General features: G+C 75.4%; 2 protein-coding genes across 2 annotated transcripts; one reads left to right on the top strand and one right to left on the bottom strand.

Annotated features, from left to right (window-relative positions):
* Positions 1 to 89: 89 nt before the first annotated feature.
* AURANDRAFT_65489 (hypothetical protein) lies at positions 90 to 4,807 on the top strand (the record flags this gene model as incomplete). Its single annotated transcript, XM_009040426.1, has 3 exons — positions 90 to 280; positions 511 to 1,181; positions 1,365 to 4,807. 3 exons carry the CDS (start codon positions 90 to 92, stop codon positions 4,805 to 4,807), a joined length of 4,305 nt encoding a protein of 1,434 aa, XP_009038674.1.
* A 3,584-nt stretch (positions 4,808 to 8,391) lies between these two features.
* On the bottom strand, positions 8,392 to 8,833 carry AURANDRAFT_29152 (hypothetical protein; the record flags this gene model as incomplete). The annotated part of the gene is made up of 2 exons (XM_009040567.1): positions 8,392 to 8,647; positions 8,694 to 8,833. The coding sequence occupies 2 exons, from the start codon at positions 8,831 to 8,833 to the stop codon at positions 8,392 to 8,394; spliced, it is 396 nt and encodes a 131-aa protein (XP_009038815.1).
* Between the last annotated feature and the right edge of the window lie 4,177 nt (positions 8,834 to 13,010).

The following is a 13,010-nucleotide window of genomic DNA, read 5'->3' on the forward strand; positions in this document are numbered from 1 at the left end:
TGCAGCAAAATTGACATAGCGTTTGCTCGTACGGACCCGGGAACGCGCAGTTCTTCGCGGCGTGCGGCCGCGGGGGCTCCGCGGGCGCCATGCTCGGCTCCCTGACGAGCGGCGGCTTCGCGCTTGTGCTTCGCCTGACGCTGAACCGGCTGCTCGGCCGCTTCCTCGGGAGGCGCCTGGAGCGGGTGGAGGTGCGCGGCGACGCCATCGAGCTCCGCGACGTGGCCCTCGACGCGGCGGCGCTGGGAAACGCCGTCGCGCCGCCGGGCTGCGTCGTCGAGTCCTGCACCGTCGACCGCCTCGTCCGCGCCCCCCGCGTCCCCGGCCGCGCGCGCGCGCGCCGGCGACGGAACGCCGCCGCCCGCGCAGATCCTCTCCGCGCCGTCCGTGCGCCACCTGCGCCGCGACGGCTGCGTGCTGCGCCTCGAGGGCGTCCGCGTCGTCGCCGCGCCGCGCGTCGCGCCGCGTCCGAACGCCGTTTCCCGCCTCGGAGACGCCGCGCGCGCGCAGGGGCGCGCCGCCGCCGCCGCCGCCGCCGCCGCCGGCCGACGACGCGCGGCCCGAGGGCCTCGTCGCGCGCGCGACGCGGGCCGTCGGCGCCTGGGCCGAGGGCGTCGCCGAGCGCACGTCCGTCGTCGTCGCGGGCGCCGCCGTCGTCTTCGACGACTTCGAGGCGTCGTTCGCGGAAGTCACCGTCCACGAGCGGAAGCCGACCGAGCGCTGCGCGCTGGGCTTCGCCGGCGCGAAACTCGCCTGGCGGGGCGTCGACCTCGTCGCCCTCGACGCCGGCGGCCACGCGACGGTCCGGGAGAGCGACGGGCGCCTCGCGGTCGACGCGCACGTCTCCGAGCCGCGGCTCACCGCGCCCGCGGCCGCGGTCGAGCGGCTCGGTGCGCTGCTCGCCGCCGCGCGGGCGCGCGCCGTCGACGCCGCCGCCGCCGCGGCGCCGGCGGCGCCGCCGCCGACGCCCCTCGCGACGGAGGGCCTCGACGCGTTCCTCGACGCGCTGGACCTCGACGCGTCCGCGCTGGAGCGGCTCCGAACGACGCTCGAGTCGGCGGCGCGGCGGGCGCTCGACGACGACGCCGACGAGTTCTTCGACTGCGCGAGCTCCCTGGAGCTCGCCTTCGACGCCGCGCGGCCGACGCTCGGCACCGCGAAGCTCCACTGCCTCGGCCTGTGTGGAAATCAAATATTCAAACCGACTTCAGTGTTTCGACACAAGCTCTTCGGTTGTGCTTCGACAACTCGATGAGAGCAATCGATTCGTCCAAAAGTCAGCCGAATCGACTTCGATTTGATCGAGATAGAGAGTTCTGAAGTTTGGTGGGGACCCCCCAAAACAGTGGTTGATTTCCACACAGGCCTCGGCGCCTGCGAGCTCGCCCTCGACGGCGGCGTCGTCGCGACGGCCCGGGACCTGAGCCTCTGGCGGAGCGGCGCGGGCGCGCTCGGCCTCGAGGCCGCGGCGCTCCGCGTCGCCGGGCCCGGCGCGGAATTCGCGTGCGACGGTGGCCTCGAGGCCTCCGTCGAGGCGACCGGCGACTGGTCCTGCGCCGGCGGCGACCTCGCGGGCGACGTCGCGGACCCGGCGGCGCTGCGCGACGTCTTCGAAACCTACGCGTCCCGCGTCGCCGCGCTCGCGGCGCCGCGGCCCGCCGGCGCGCCGCCGCCGGGCGACGCGCGCGGCGACGCCCGCTTCCGGCGCGTCGAGCTGGCCTGGCGCGGCCGCCGGGCGTCGGCGGCGGCCGTCGCCGTCGCCGTCGCGTCGCGGCCCGCGGGGCGGCGCTGGGGCGCCGAGGCCGCGGAGTGCGCGGTCCACGACGGCGTCGACCGCATCGCGCGGCTCGTCGGCGGGCCGGGGCGGCCCGTCGTCGTCGAGGGCGCCGTCGGCGCGCCGCCGCCGTCGAGCCTCTCCCGCGCCGCGCGCCGGCGGCGGGCGGGGGGCGAGGCGCGCGTCGCGCGCTTCGACGACGCGGACGACGACGACGGCGGCGACGACGCGCGCGCGGCGCTCCGCGGGGCCCCGCCGCTGTCGAGCCGCGAGCGCGAGGCCGCGACGCGCTACCGCGTCGACGTGCACCGGGCGGAGCTGGACCTCGACTGCGCGGCCCTCGAGGCGCTGGCGCGGGACGTCGCCGCCGCCGTCGCCGGCGGCGCCGGCGCCGCGCCGCGGCCGGACGCGCCGACGGCCTACGCCGTGCGCGTCGACGAGGTCGCCGCGAGCGTCCGGGCGGCGCCCGGCGCGGCCGTCGCGGCGCTCGACGTCGCGGGCGTCGACGTCGCCACGGACGGCCGCGGCGCGACGTTCCGGGTCGAGGACGCGACGCTGGACGTCGACGGCTTTCGGCTCCTGCGCAAGCGGCCGCCGCCGGCGGGGAACCTCGGCGAGGCCGTGCGCGTGCCCGACGCGCGGCGCGAGGTCGCCGTCGTCGACGAGCCGCTCGTCGTCGGCGAGGCCGCCGCGGCCGCGGCGACGGTGACGGTCCGCGGCGCGATCCTGGCGCCGCGCCGCGCGGCCGCCGACGCCGTCGCGGCGACGCTCGCGGCGCTCCGGCGCGTCGCCGCGGCGCTGCCCGGCGGCCCCGCGGCGCCGGCGCCGGAGGCGTACCGCGCCTACGTCGCGTGCCACGACGCGCGCGTCGACTACGCCGACGACGGTCTCGGCCTCCGGGGAGCGGCGACGGTGGGCTTCGCCCGCGTCGCGGCGACGGCCGTGTCGGCGAGCGTCGACGCCGGCGGCGCGGTCAAGGACGTCGCCCTCTTCGTCGCGGACCGAGGCAGAGGGGAGGATTTGTCTTTATGGGCGCGCCTCGCGACGCTGGACCGCTGCGAGCTCCGGGGCGCGCGCGACGCCGGGGGGCGCGTCGCCGTCGACGTCGCCGGCGGCACGCTCCGGGCCTACGCCTGCTCCGACGGCCTCCAGGCGCTGCTGGACCTCGCCGCGGCGTGCGGCGCGGAGTTCGCCGCGGGGGGGGAGGACGAAGACGACGGCGACGACTCGTCCGCGGGCTCGCTCGGCGGCCAGCTCATCGGCGGCGACGACGACGACGACGACGACGACGCGAGCTCGAGCACGTCGTCCGACGGGCGGCGGCGCGACCTCTTCATGTCGGCCATGGGCGAGTCGCGCATGTTCATGTCGGCGCTCGGCGAGAGCCAGATCGCGGGGGACCCCGTGGAGCTCGGCGACCTCGCGGGCGCGTCGCGGCGCGCCCTCGAGGCCTCCGTCGAGTACGGCTCCGAGGACGCCGCGTCGGAGCTCTCCGACGGCGGCTCGTCGGACGGCGACGGCGACGACGCGGACGACGGCGCGCGGTCGTCGTGGTACGGGGGCCGCGCGCCGGAGCTGCGCGAGGACCACGTGCCCGTGCCCGCCACCGGCGGCGAGGGCCTCGCGAGCGTCTCCGACGAGACGCTGCGCGTCGACGTGCGGGACCTCGCGCTCCAGGTGAGGCTCTTCGCCGGCGCGGACTTTGCGGGGACGCGCGCGCCGTCGGCGGCGGCGCCGCCGCGGCGGCCCGGCGCCCTCCTCGCGACGCTCCTCGAGGACGACGGCGACGACGAGGCGGCGCCCGCGGCGTCGACGTCGGCCCGCAACGTCGACGACCTCGTGGAGCTCGAAGCCGTCGGCGCGTCGTTCTCCGCGTCCGTCGCGCGCTCCGGCGGCGCGCGCTACGACGGCGGCCTCGGCGACGTCACGGTCGTCGAGTCCATCAGCCGCGGCGACCGCAAGCTGCGGCCCGCCGTGCGCCACTGGCGCTCCGACGGCCGCCACCCGCGCGAGACGGGCGCCGCGGCCGTGCGGGTCCTCGCGGAGCGCGACGGCGCGGACCTGCGCGTGAAGCTGCGGGCGCTGCCCCTGCGGTGCCAGCTCGACGCCGAGTGCGTCCGGTTCCTGGACGCGTTCTTCGGCGGCCTCGAGGTCGGCGGGCGCGCGGACGACGCCGACGACCGCGGCGCTTTGCTCGTGCCGAGCGCGCGCGCGGCGCCCGGCGGCGGCGGCGGCGCCGTGACCGTGGACGTCGCGCCGTTGGCGCTCAAGCTCGACTACACGCCCCGGGGGCCCGACGCCGCGGGGCTCAAGCGGGGCGAGCTCGGCGAGCTGCTGCAGTGCTTCGCGCTCGAACGCGTCGCCGTGGCCACGCGGCGGTGCCGCGTCGTCGCGGCGACGCCCGCGGAGGCCTGGGACGCGCTGCGGTCGACGTGGGCCGCGGAGCTCGGCGGGGACCAGCTCCGCGCCTTCGTCGCCGGCGCGTCGGCCGTGCGGCCCGTCGCCGAGGTCGGGAGAGCGCTGCGGGACGTCCACGGCGACGTCGCGCGCGCGCGCGACGGCGCCAAGCTGCGGGCGCTGCGCGGGTCCGCGGGCCGCGCCGGGGCGGTGGTCGCCTGCGAGTCGGCGCGGGGCGCGCGGCGTTTAGTGGCGCGGCTGTCGTTCGCGCTCGACGAGGCCGCGGACGTCCTCGACGCGGACGCGGCGCGGCGCGCCGCGTTCGCCGCGCCGGGGTCGCCGGCGCGGCGGCGCGACCGCGAGGCGCTGCGGGGCCTCGACGCGGCGGCGCGGGGCGACCGGCGCAGGCGGCTCGAGGACGCGCGCGACGCCGTCGCGCGCGGCGTCGCGGGCGCGCGCGACGCGTGCGCGGCCGCGATGCGCCGGCCGTCGCCGGGGACCGTGGCCAAGGCCGCGCCCGTGGCGCTCCTGCGCCTCCTCGCGGGCAAGTCGCGCGGCGTCGCCATCCTCCTCGTCGGCCTCGAGGCGGAGATCGACGCGGACGACGACGCGGCGCTACCGCGGAGCCCGCGGTAGCGGCTCGCCGCTCGCGCCACTTTTGTTAAAACACACGGCTTGCTTATCTTCTATGCTGCACGCGGCATCTGCCATCGCGTCCCGAGCAGCACAGCTTGGATCGACGATTGCTCACTGGCTTCGACTACATCTTCGAGCGTGTCGTCCTCGTCTAGCGAGGCCCCTTTGACGAAGAGGGCGCAGCTCTCTGCGGTGAGGCCCTTCTTCTTGACGCGCTTCAACATTTCCTCTTGCAGCGCACCGACCGTCGCACCCCAAGGGAACGGGACGCGCAGCTGCAGGCTTTGGTTGTTCATGGCGATGGCCACCGTGAACTTGCCCAAGCGCCGCGCGCAAGGGGAGTCACGCGTGTCAGCAGCGGGCCCTGCAGGAGCGGGCGCCTCGTCGCGGGGCCGGCCGTGATTCACCGCCGGCGGGGGACGCGGCGCGGGCCGCGGCGCGGGCCGCGGCGGCGAGGGCGCGGGCGGCGCCAACGGGATGGTCGCGTCGTCGTCGTCGAGCTCGGGCGCCGCGGGCTCGGGCGCCGGGGTCGCGGGCGGCGCGGCCGCGGCGTCGTCGTCCGCGGGCACGAGCGTCGATGGCCGCGCGGACGCCTCCTGGTCCTCGTCGTCCCACTGGACGGTCCACCAGCCGCACTTGCCCTTGCTCAGGAGCGTGCACTCCCGCGCGCCGTCCCGCTCGCGGAGCCGCGAGCCCTCCTCGATGTGCGCGTAGGCGCCCTTGGGCATCGCGGCCGCCGCGGGCCGCGGGCTCCGGGCCGGCGGCGCGGCGACGGGCGGCGGCGCGGCGACGGGCGGTGGCGCGACGGGCGCCGCCGCGAGCGCGGGGCACCCAGCCTCGAGGCGGTCGATGATGGGATCCGACTGCGACTCCTCGCCGTCTTCCGTGCGCGACCGCTCGTTGCCGATCGCGACGTCCTCGAGCTCGTCGCCGTGGCACGCGACCTCCTCGCCGTCGCCGTCGCCGTCGCCGTCGCGGCGGACGTAGAACATGTTGCCCGCGCCCACGGACATGACCGTGCCGACGCCGCCGCCCTGGCTCGCGGGGATGGCGACGCGGCGGCCGACGGCGCACTGGCGCTGGCGCGCCTCGGCGTCGGAGATGTCGCTGATGACCGAGTCGTCGTCGGCGGCGCCCTCGTCGTCGGGGACCACCTCGACCCATGACTTGCGCAGGGACACGATCATCGGGTCGTCGTCGAGGTGGACCTTGATCCAGGCCTTGTTGCGCTCGACGACGATGCCGTACTTGCCCGCGAGCGACGTGTGCGCCCCCGTCACGCGGACGCGGTCGTGCACCTTGGCCCACTGAGGCCTGGGCGCGTCGCCGGCCGTGGCCTTCTTGCGCCGCTTCGGCGGCGCGGCGGCGCCGAAACAGGGCGCGTCGCCGGCCGTGGCCTTCTTGCGCCACTTCTTCTTGCGCCGTTCTTGCGCCGCTTCTTCTTGCGCCGACGTTTTTGCGCTCTTGCCCCGCCGCTTCTTGCTCTTCTTGACGATCTCGCGGCCCTGCTCGTCGGCAAGGTTCCTGCTCGTGGGCGCGAGGGCGAGGTGCTCCTGGGACTGGGTCCGCGACCGGTCGCGCGACCCGTCCGGCGGCGGCATCGGCGGCGGCGGCATGTTGCGCACGACCGCCGGCACGAGCTCCGCAGGCGAGGCTGCGGCCATGTCGCCGGCCGCGGCCTCGGCCGCGGCGGCGTCGACCAGACGCTGCAGGGCGAGGTCCGGCACGGACGTCTCCGGCGCGTCCTTGTTCGACGGCTTCTTCTTCGCGCGGCGCTTGCGGGCCCGCGGCGCCGCGGCGGCCGCGTCGGCCGCGACGCCGAAGGCCTCGTTCGCGCGGCGCTTGCCGGACGGTGGAGTTGCGCGGGTCGTCGAGCATGGGCGTCGGGTCGTCGGACTGGGGCGGCGCGTCGGCGATGCCCAGGTGCGCGCGCGCGAGCGTGCCGACCGGCGGAGGCGTCGCCGCGTACGCGCCGGCCGACGGCGGCGCGGCGGGCGCGCTCGCGGCGGGGTCGATGGCCGCCTCCGAAAGCATGGGCGCGGGCGCCGCCGGCGCCTCGGAGGCGGGCTCCTCGTCGGCCGGCGGCGAAGACTGCCGCGGCGCGGGCTCCGCGGCCGGCTCGGGCTCCGCGGCCGGCTCGGGCGGCGGCGGCGGCGCGTCCGGCGGAGGCTGCTCCTTTCGGCGCTTGCCGGCCGCCGGCGAGTCGGTCGCGCTCGCGCTTCGCTTCGTCGAGGCCCGCGGCTCTTCGAGCATCGGCGCGGCGGGCGCGGGCGCGGCCGGGGAATCCTCGTTCTCCTGCGGCGCGAAGACGACCTCCGAGTCCTCCTCCGAAGCGCCGGCGGCGTCGCCGACGGTCGCATGTTCCTCCTCCTCCTCCTCCGCGTCGGCCTCGCCGCCGACCTTCTCCTCCTCGTTCGCGTCCGGGACCTCGCAGACGTCGCAGAATTTTTCGAACGGGAAGTTGTCCGCGAACGTGCAGGCGTTGCAGCTCCACTTGGGCGTCGTCGCCAAGCGCACCTTCGCCGCCGACGCGGCCGCCGCGGCCACGGCCTCGTCGGCGGCGGCCGTCGCCGCCTCGGCCACCGCGACCGCCGCGGCGGGCGCGGGCACCGCGTCTAAATCATTTTTGTATACCTTCGTGATCGCGTAGAACGCGGGCCACGACTCGAGGTCCGCGGCGCTCGCCGGGTAGGACCCGTGCGTCTCGCGGAGCGCCGCGCGGCCGTCCCCGGCGTACCAGGTGCCCATGGGGCCGTGCGGCCATCCCCGCAGCTCCCAGGCCACCGCGCCGTCGCCGTCGGCGGCGTTGTCTTGCATCTGCGCCAAGGTATGAGCGACGTCAATCACCGGATTTTTGTTCTGAGGGGGCTGCATCTCCGCCATCGGCGAGAGCCCACTGCAACGCGGCTTCAACGACTCGACATCTTCGACGCGAGCTGCGACACGATGGCCGCACGTAATTGCGCCCAGCGCGCTCTACTCCTCGCCTGCTGCGCATCCGCGTGGCGCGCGACGACGCGCGACGTCGCCGCCCCGCCGTCGTCGCGCCGCGGCGCGTCCGCCTGGCGCCACGCGCCCGCGCCGCTCGCCCCGCCGTCGTCGCGCCGCGGCTTCTTCTCCGCCGCGGCCGCCGGCGCCGCATCCCTCGCGGCGCGCCGCGCGGACGCCGCGGAGCCCAAGCAGGCGAAGCTCCCCGCGGCCGCGCTCGCGAAGATCGTGACCGCCGACGTCACGGAGCGCCAGTTCCTCGCGACGGCCGACTTCACGCGGTCGCTCTACGACGAGTCGGCGACGTTCACCGACGAGATCGACACCTACACGATCGACAAGTTCATCGCGGGCACGAAGAAGCTCTTCGTCGCGGAGAAGTCCCGGGTCGACCTCGACGGCGCCGTGACCGTCGACGACGGCAAGGCCGAGTTCAAATTCAAGGAGACGCTCTGCTTCAACCTGCCCTTCGTCAAGCCCACGGTCTTCGTGAGCGGCCGCGTCGTGCTGACGCGCGACCCGGCGAGCGGCCTCTTCACGGCCTACCGCGAGTACTGGGACCAGACGCCCAACGAGGTCATACGGAAGGCGAAGCTCTAAACGTCCGTATTATCGCGTCCGCGTGTTCTCGACCTTGCTCTGGATGCGGTGCTGCGCCTCCTCGAACTGGCGCACGGTGCGGTCGAGGCACTCGCGGCCGACGACGAGCATGCGCGCGACGAGGAGCGGGTCCTGCGCGATCGGAGGGGTGGGTGCGCGCGATGGGCGGGGCGGGCGGACGCGGCGGGACGCGCGGGCTCGTCGCGCGCCTGCTCGAACTCCTTGCGCGCGCTCGCGCGCAGGACCACGTTCCTACGGCGGGGATGATCGGCGTCGCGGCGCCTCGATGCCGACGCACCAGGGCTCGCCCTCCTTGTCCGCCCAGTGGAAGTGCCGCGAGGCGCGCAGGATGTCGCGGTAGAGGCTCAGCGCCTCCGGATTCGCGGCCTTGCGCGGCGCAAAGAGCGTTCGCCTCTCGATGCGCGGCGCGAATGTCATGGCGCGCCTCAGCGCGTGCGCTGCGGGGCCAGCCATGACGCAGAGCAGCTTAGAGCTCACACTCGAAGCCGGTCGAGCACCGCAAGAGCAGGGCAGCTTCGGCGAGCAGTGGCTGTGGCTAATCGAGCTGCGTGCGATGCTGGCTCGAATCGCGCGCTGCCGCGCGTCCCTCCATGCTGTCCGCGGCACCGCGCGCCGCCAGCGCCGCAATTCGACGGGCCGGGCCCTCGCCGTCGTGCTCAAGGAGGAGTGGGACGGCGAGCAGGCGAATCTGGCCGTCGGCGGCCGCCTGGAGCAGCTCGTCGGCCAGCTCCAGGCGCGCGGCGGCGCCATCTCCGACGAGGCCGGCGACGGCCGCGTGACCATCACGCTGCCCGGCGTCGTCGCGACCTTCGACTGCCGCGACGTGCCCGAGGAGGACGACGCGCCCGCGGCGCCGTCGGCCGGCGACGCCGACGCGCCGCCGCCCGTCGAGTTCGACGCGAGCGTCGCCGGCGCCGGCGGCGCGAAGCTCGTCTTCGAGTGCGTCGCGGCCGACTCGGTCCAGATCGACGCCGTGGCCTTCTACGGCGCGGAGTCGGGCGACGACGCCTACGACGGTCCCAAATTCGACGAGCTCGACGCGAAGCTCCAGGCGTCCTTCTACGCGTACCTCGAGGGCAAAGGCGTCGACCCGGACCTCTGCGAGACCATCTGCGCCTACGCGAGCCACAAGGAGGCGCTCGAGTACGCGAACTGGCTCGAGCGGTGCGGCAAGTTCCTCGAGGCCAGCGAGCCCGACGACGCTTAATACTATTACATCGGCCGGCACCCGAGCTCGGGCGGGAGCGAGTCCTCGAGCCGCGCGCGGTGCCGCGCCTGGGCCTCGCGCGGGAGGAAGGGCACGCGGACGCCGCCCGCGCCGCCGAAGACGAGCGCCCCCCGCTCGAGGTCGACGATGCACTTGAAGCGCCGCATCTGGTCCAGCCCCAGCAGCAGGAGCTGGTCCTGGACCTCGAGGCACGAGAAGTCGAGCGCGAACTCGACGCCCTTGTCGAGCGTCAGCGCGACGCCGCGGAGCTTCCCGATGATGCGCGCTCTCCCGACGCCCGCGGCGACGCCCTGCTCGCTCGTGTCGAGGCGGTCGAGGATGCCGAGCGCGCGCGCGAGGGGCGCGCTGATGACGGAGTGCTGCGCGCCCGTGTCGACCATCATCTCCACGCGCGCGTTGCCGAGCGTGCACGCGACGAGGGCCATGCCCGCGTCGACGCCCGCGGACCGCGCGAACGGGTCCACGTACTGCGGCCGCCGCGGCGCGGGACCACCGGTGGTCGGGCCGCCGGCCGCGCAGCGCGCGCAGAGGTCGAAGTCGCAGCGCAGGCAGCTCATCGCGGTTTCGCCCGGCGGCAACCGCGCCCCGCAGCGGTCGCAGACGATGCGCTGCGCCGCCGTGGCCGCGAAGCGCCGCAGGCCGCAGCCCCGCGGGCAGTTCGCGCCGTGGGCGCCGCCGGGCTGGCGCGGCGGCGGCTGGCGCGGCGGCTGGCGCGGCGGCGGCTGGCCCTGCTGGCTGAGCTCCCGCGCCAGGGCCGCGTCGCTGCTCTCCTGCATCGCCCGCGCCAGCGCCGCATCGTTGCGCGTGATCGACGGCAGCGCGCACATCGGAGAACGCTTCGACGGCGATGCGCAGATCAGCGTCTCAGATGGAAGCCCATCGTAAGCGCGCCTCGAGCGAAGAAGGTTTGTGGTGCCGCCTGTTCTGGAGAGAGGATGGCCACCATGGATGAGACACAAAAAACCGTGGCCGCCTTCCTCGCGGAGAACAAGTTCCAGGATTCCGACGAGGCCCTCGCGGCGCTGCTCGGCGACGACGGCGGGCTGCTCTACGGGCACCGCGGCGAGGCGCTCCTCCGCTGGGGGTCGCGCGTCGCCGACGACGCCGCCGCCGCGGAGCCCGCGGCGGCGCCCGACGACGAAAACGACGACGAGAACGACGACGACGACGACGCCGCCGACGAGGGCTTCGAGGCGCCGGCGAAGGAGGGCTGGCTCCAGAAGAAGGGCAGCGGCTTCGCGAGCTGGAAGGACCGCTACTTCTCGCTGAGTGGCACCGAGGCCGCGTACTTCGCCGACGCCGCCAAGGCCGACCGCAAGGGCGAGATCGTCGTCGGCGACATCGTGAGCGTGCGCGACGGCGTGCCCCACGACCACCGCAGCAAGGTGCCGACGCTCGAGGTCGAGGTGAGGAACGGTCGCACGTACGCGTTGTACGCGGGGTCCTTCGAGGCGCACCGGGCGTGGCGCGACGCCTTCGACGCGGCGACGCGGTCCCTGCGCGTGCCGCCGGCCTCGCCGCGCGCGGCGCCCGCGGCCGCGGCGGCGCCCGCGGCCGCCGCGCCCGCGGCCGCCGCGCCGCGCGCGCGCCGCGCCGCTGCGGCGGAGCGTGCCGTGCGTCGCGACGCTCCCGGACCTCGAGGCCTTCGGCGCGGCGTTCCGCGGCGGCGTCGGCGCGCGCGCGGCGGCCGACGTCGGCGCCGTCGCCCGGGACCTGGCCGCGCTCCGGGCCGCGCGCGACGCGCTCGACGGCGCCGTGTCCGCGGGCGAGGCCGCGGTCCGCGCCGAGGGACCCAAGGCCATCGCCGCCGCGGCGGCGCGAAGCGACTGGGCCGCCTGCCGCGCGGCGCTCGACGCCGCCAAGGGCGCCGGCGGCCGCGACGGCGCGCTCGCGGCCGTCGCGGCCGCGGTCCGGCGCAGGGCAGCAAAAGAGAGCGAAATTCCCAACTTCAAAGGCTTCGATCTCGGTCGTTTTCCACTCGTTTCGGCTGATTTTTGGACGAGCGATCATCTCTCGGGACGGTCTCGCAGCGTGGATGCTTTTGTTGGAACGCGCGCGCGCGGAACACTCACGTTGAAGCGACGTTGAATCACCCTTGTGCTGCCCAGGTCCGGCGCGAGCTCTTCGACGACGGCGAGGCCTACTTTTGCGGCGAGGGCGCCGCCGCGCTCTGCGCCGGCGCGGCGCGGCTCGCGAAGCGCTTCCGCGCCTTCCTCGGCGGCCGCTGCGTCGAGGCCGTCGGGCCCTGTGTGGAAATCAACCGCTGGTTTGGGACGTCCCCACGAAACTTTGAAATGCTTTAGCTCGGTCAAATCGAAGTCGATTCGGCTGATTTTTGGATGAATCCATTGCTCTCAACGAGTTCTCGAAGCGCAGCCGAAGAGTCTGGTCCAAACCGTTCGATTACGCGCACATTGAAGTCGTGTTGAAGATTTGAATTCGGCGCAGGTCGGGCCCGACGCGGCCACAGAGGCCGCGGTCGCGGTCCACGAGCGCTACTGCGCGGACCTCGTGCCGCGGCTGCCGGCGCTCGAGCTCGAGGGCGCCTTCGACGGCGGCGCCGCGGCGCCGGAGGACGCGCTCAAGGTCCTCGCGGCGCTGAACGACCACCGGTGCGCGATGCGGCCCTACGGGCTGCCCTTCCCGGGGCAGCACAAGAGAGCGAAATTCCCAACTTCAAAGGCTCCTCTCTCGGCCGTTTTCCACTCGTTTCGGCTGACTTTTGGACGAGCGATCATCCCTCGGAACGGTCTCGACGCGTGGATGCTTTTTCTGGAACGCGCGCGCGCGGAACACCCACGTTGAAGCGACGTTGAATCACTCTTGTGCTGCCCAGGCCCTTCCCGCCGGACCTCGACGACTACGAGGACGCGCTCGCCGTCGCCTACCTCGACGACGTCCAGGCGACGGTCATCGAGTGGGTGACGAACGTGCGCCGGCGCGCGCCCACCGTCGTCGCGGGCAGCGACGGGAGGCTGCGGACGCCGCAGCCCGAGGACATGCTCCGCCTCGCCCGGGAGCAGCTCCGGGCGGCGCTGGACCTCGTCACGGGGCCGACGCGCCTCAAGGCCGCCGTCGCCGTCGCCGAGGGCTGCGCGGCCTTCGCCGAGGACGACGACGAGGACGAGGAGACGCGCGCGTCGCGCGTCGCCGACGACGGCGACGACGGCGCCGCGAGCCCCCTCGAGGTCCTCGCCGCGCGGTGCAACGACTGCGCGCGCGCGTCGGACCTCCTGCTGGGCCTCGTCGACGAGGACGGCCAGCGCGAGGCGCTCGAGCGCGACTGGACGCCGGGCGCGGGCCGCGCGCGCGGCGCGACGGCGACGGAGCTCCTCGACGGCTCCGCGGCGCGCTCGAGGCGACGTC

This window comes from Aureococcus anophagefferens (genome assembly GCF_000186865.1).
Source record: "Aureococcus anophagefferens unplaced genomic scaffold AURANscaffold_15, whole genome shotgun sequence".
Classification (NCBI taxonomy): domain Eukaryota; class Pelagophyceae; order Pelagomonadales; family Pelagomonadaceae; genus Aureococcus; species Aureococcus anophagefferens.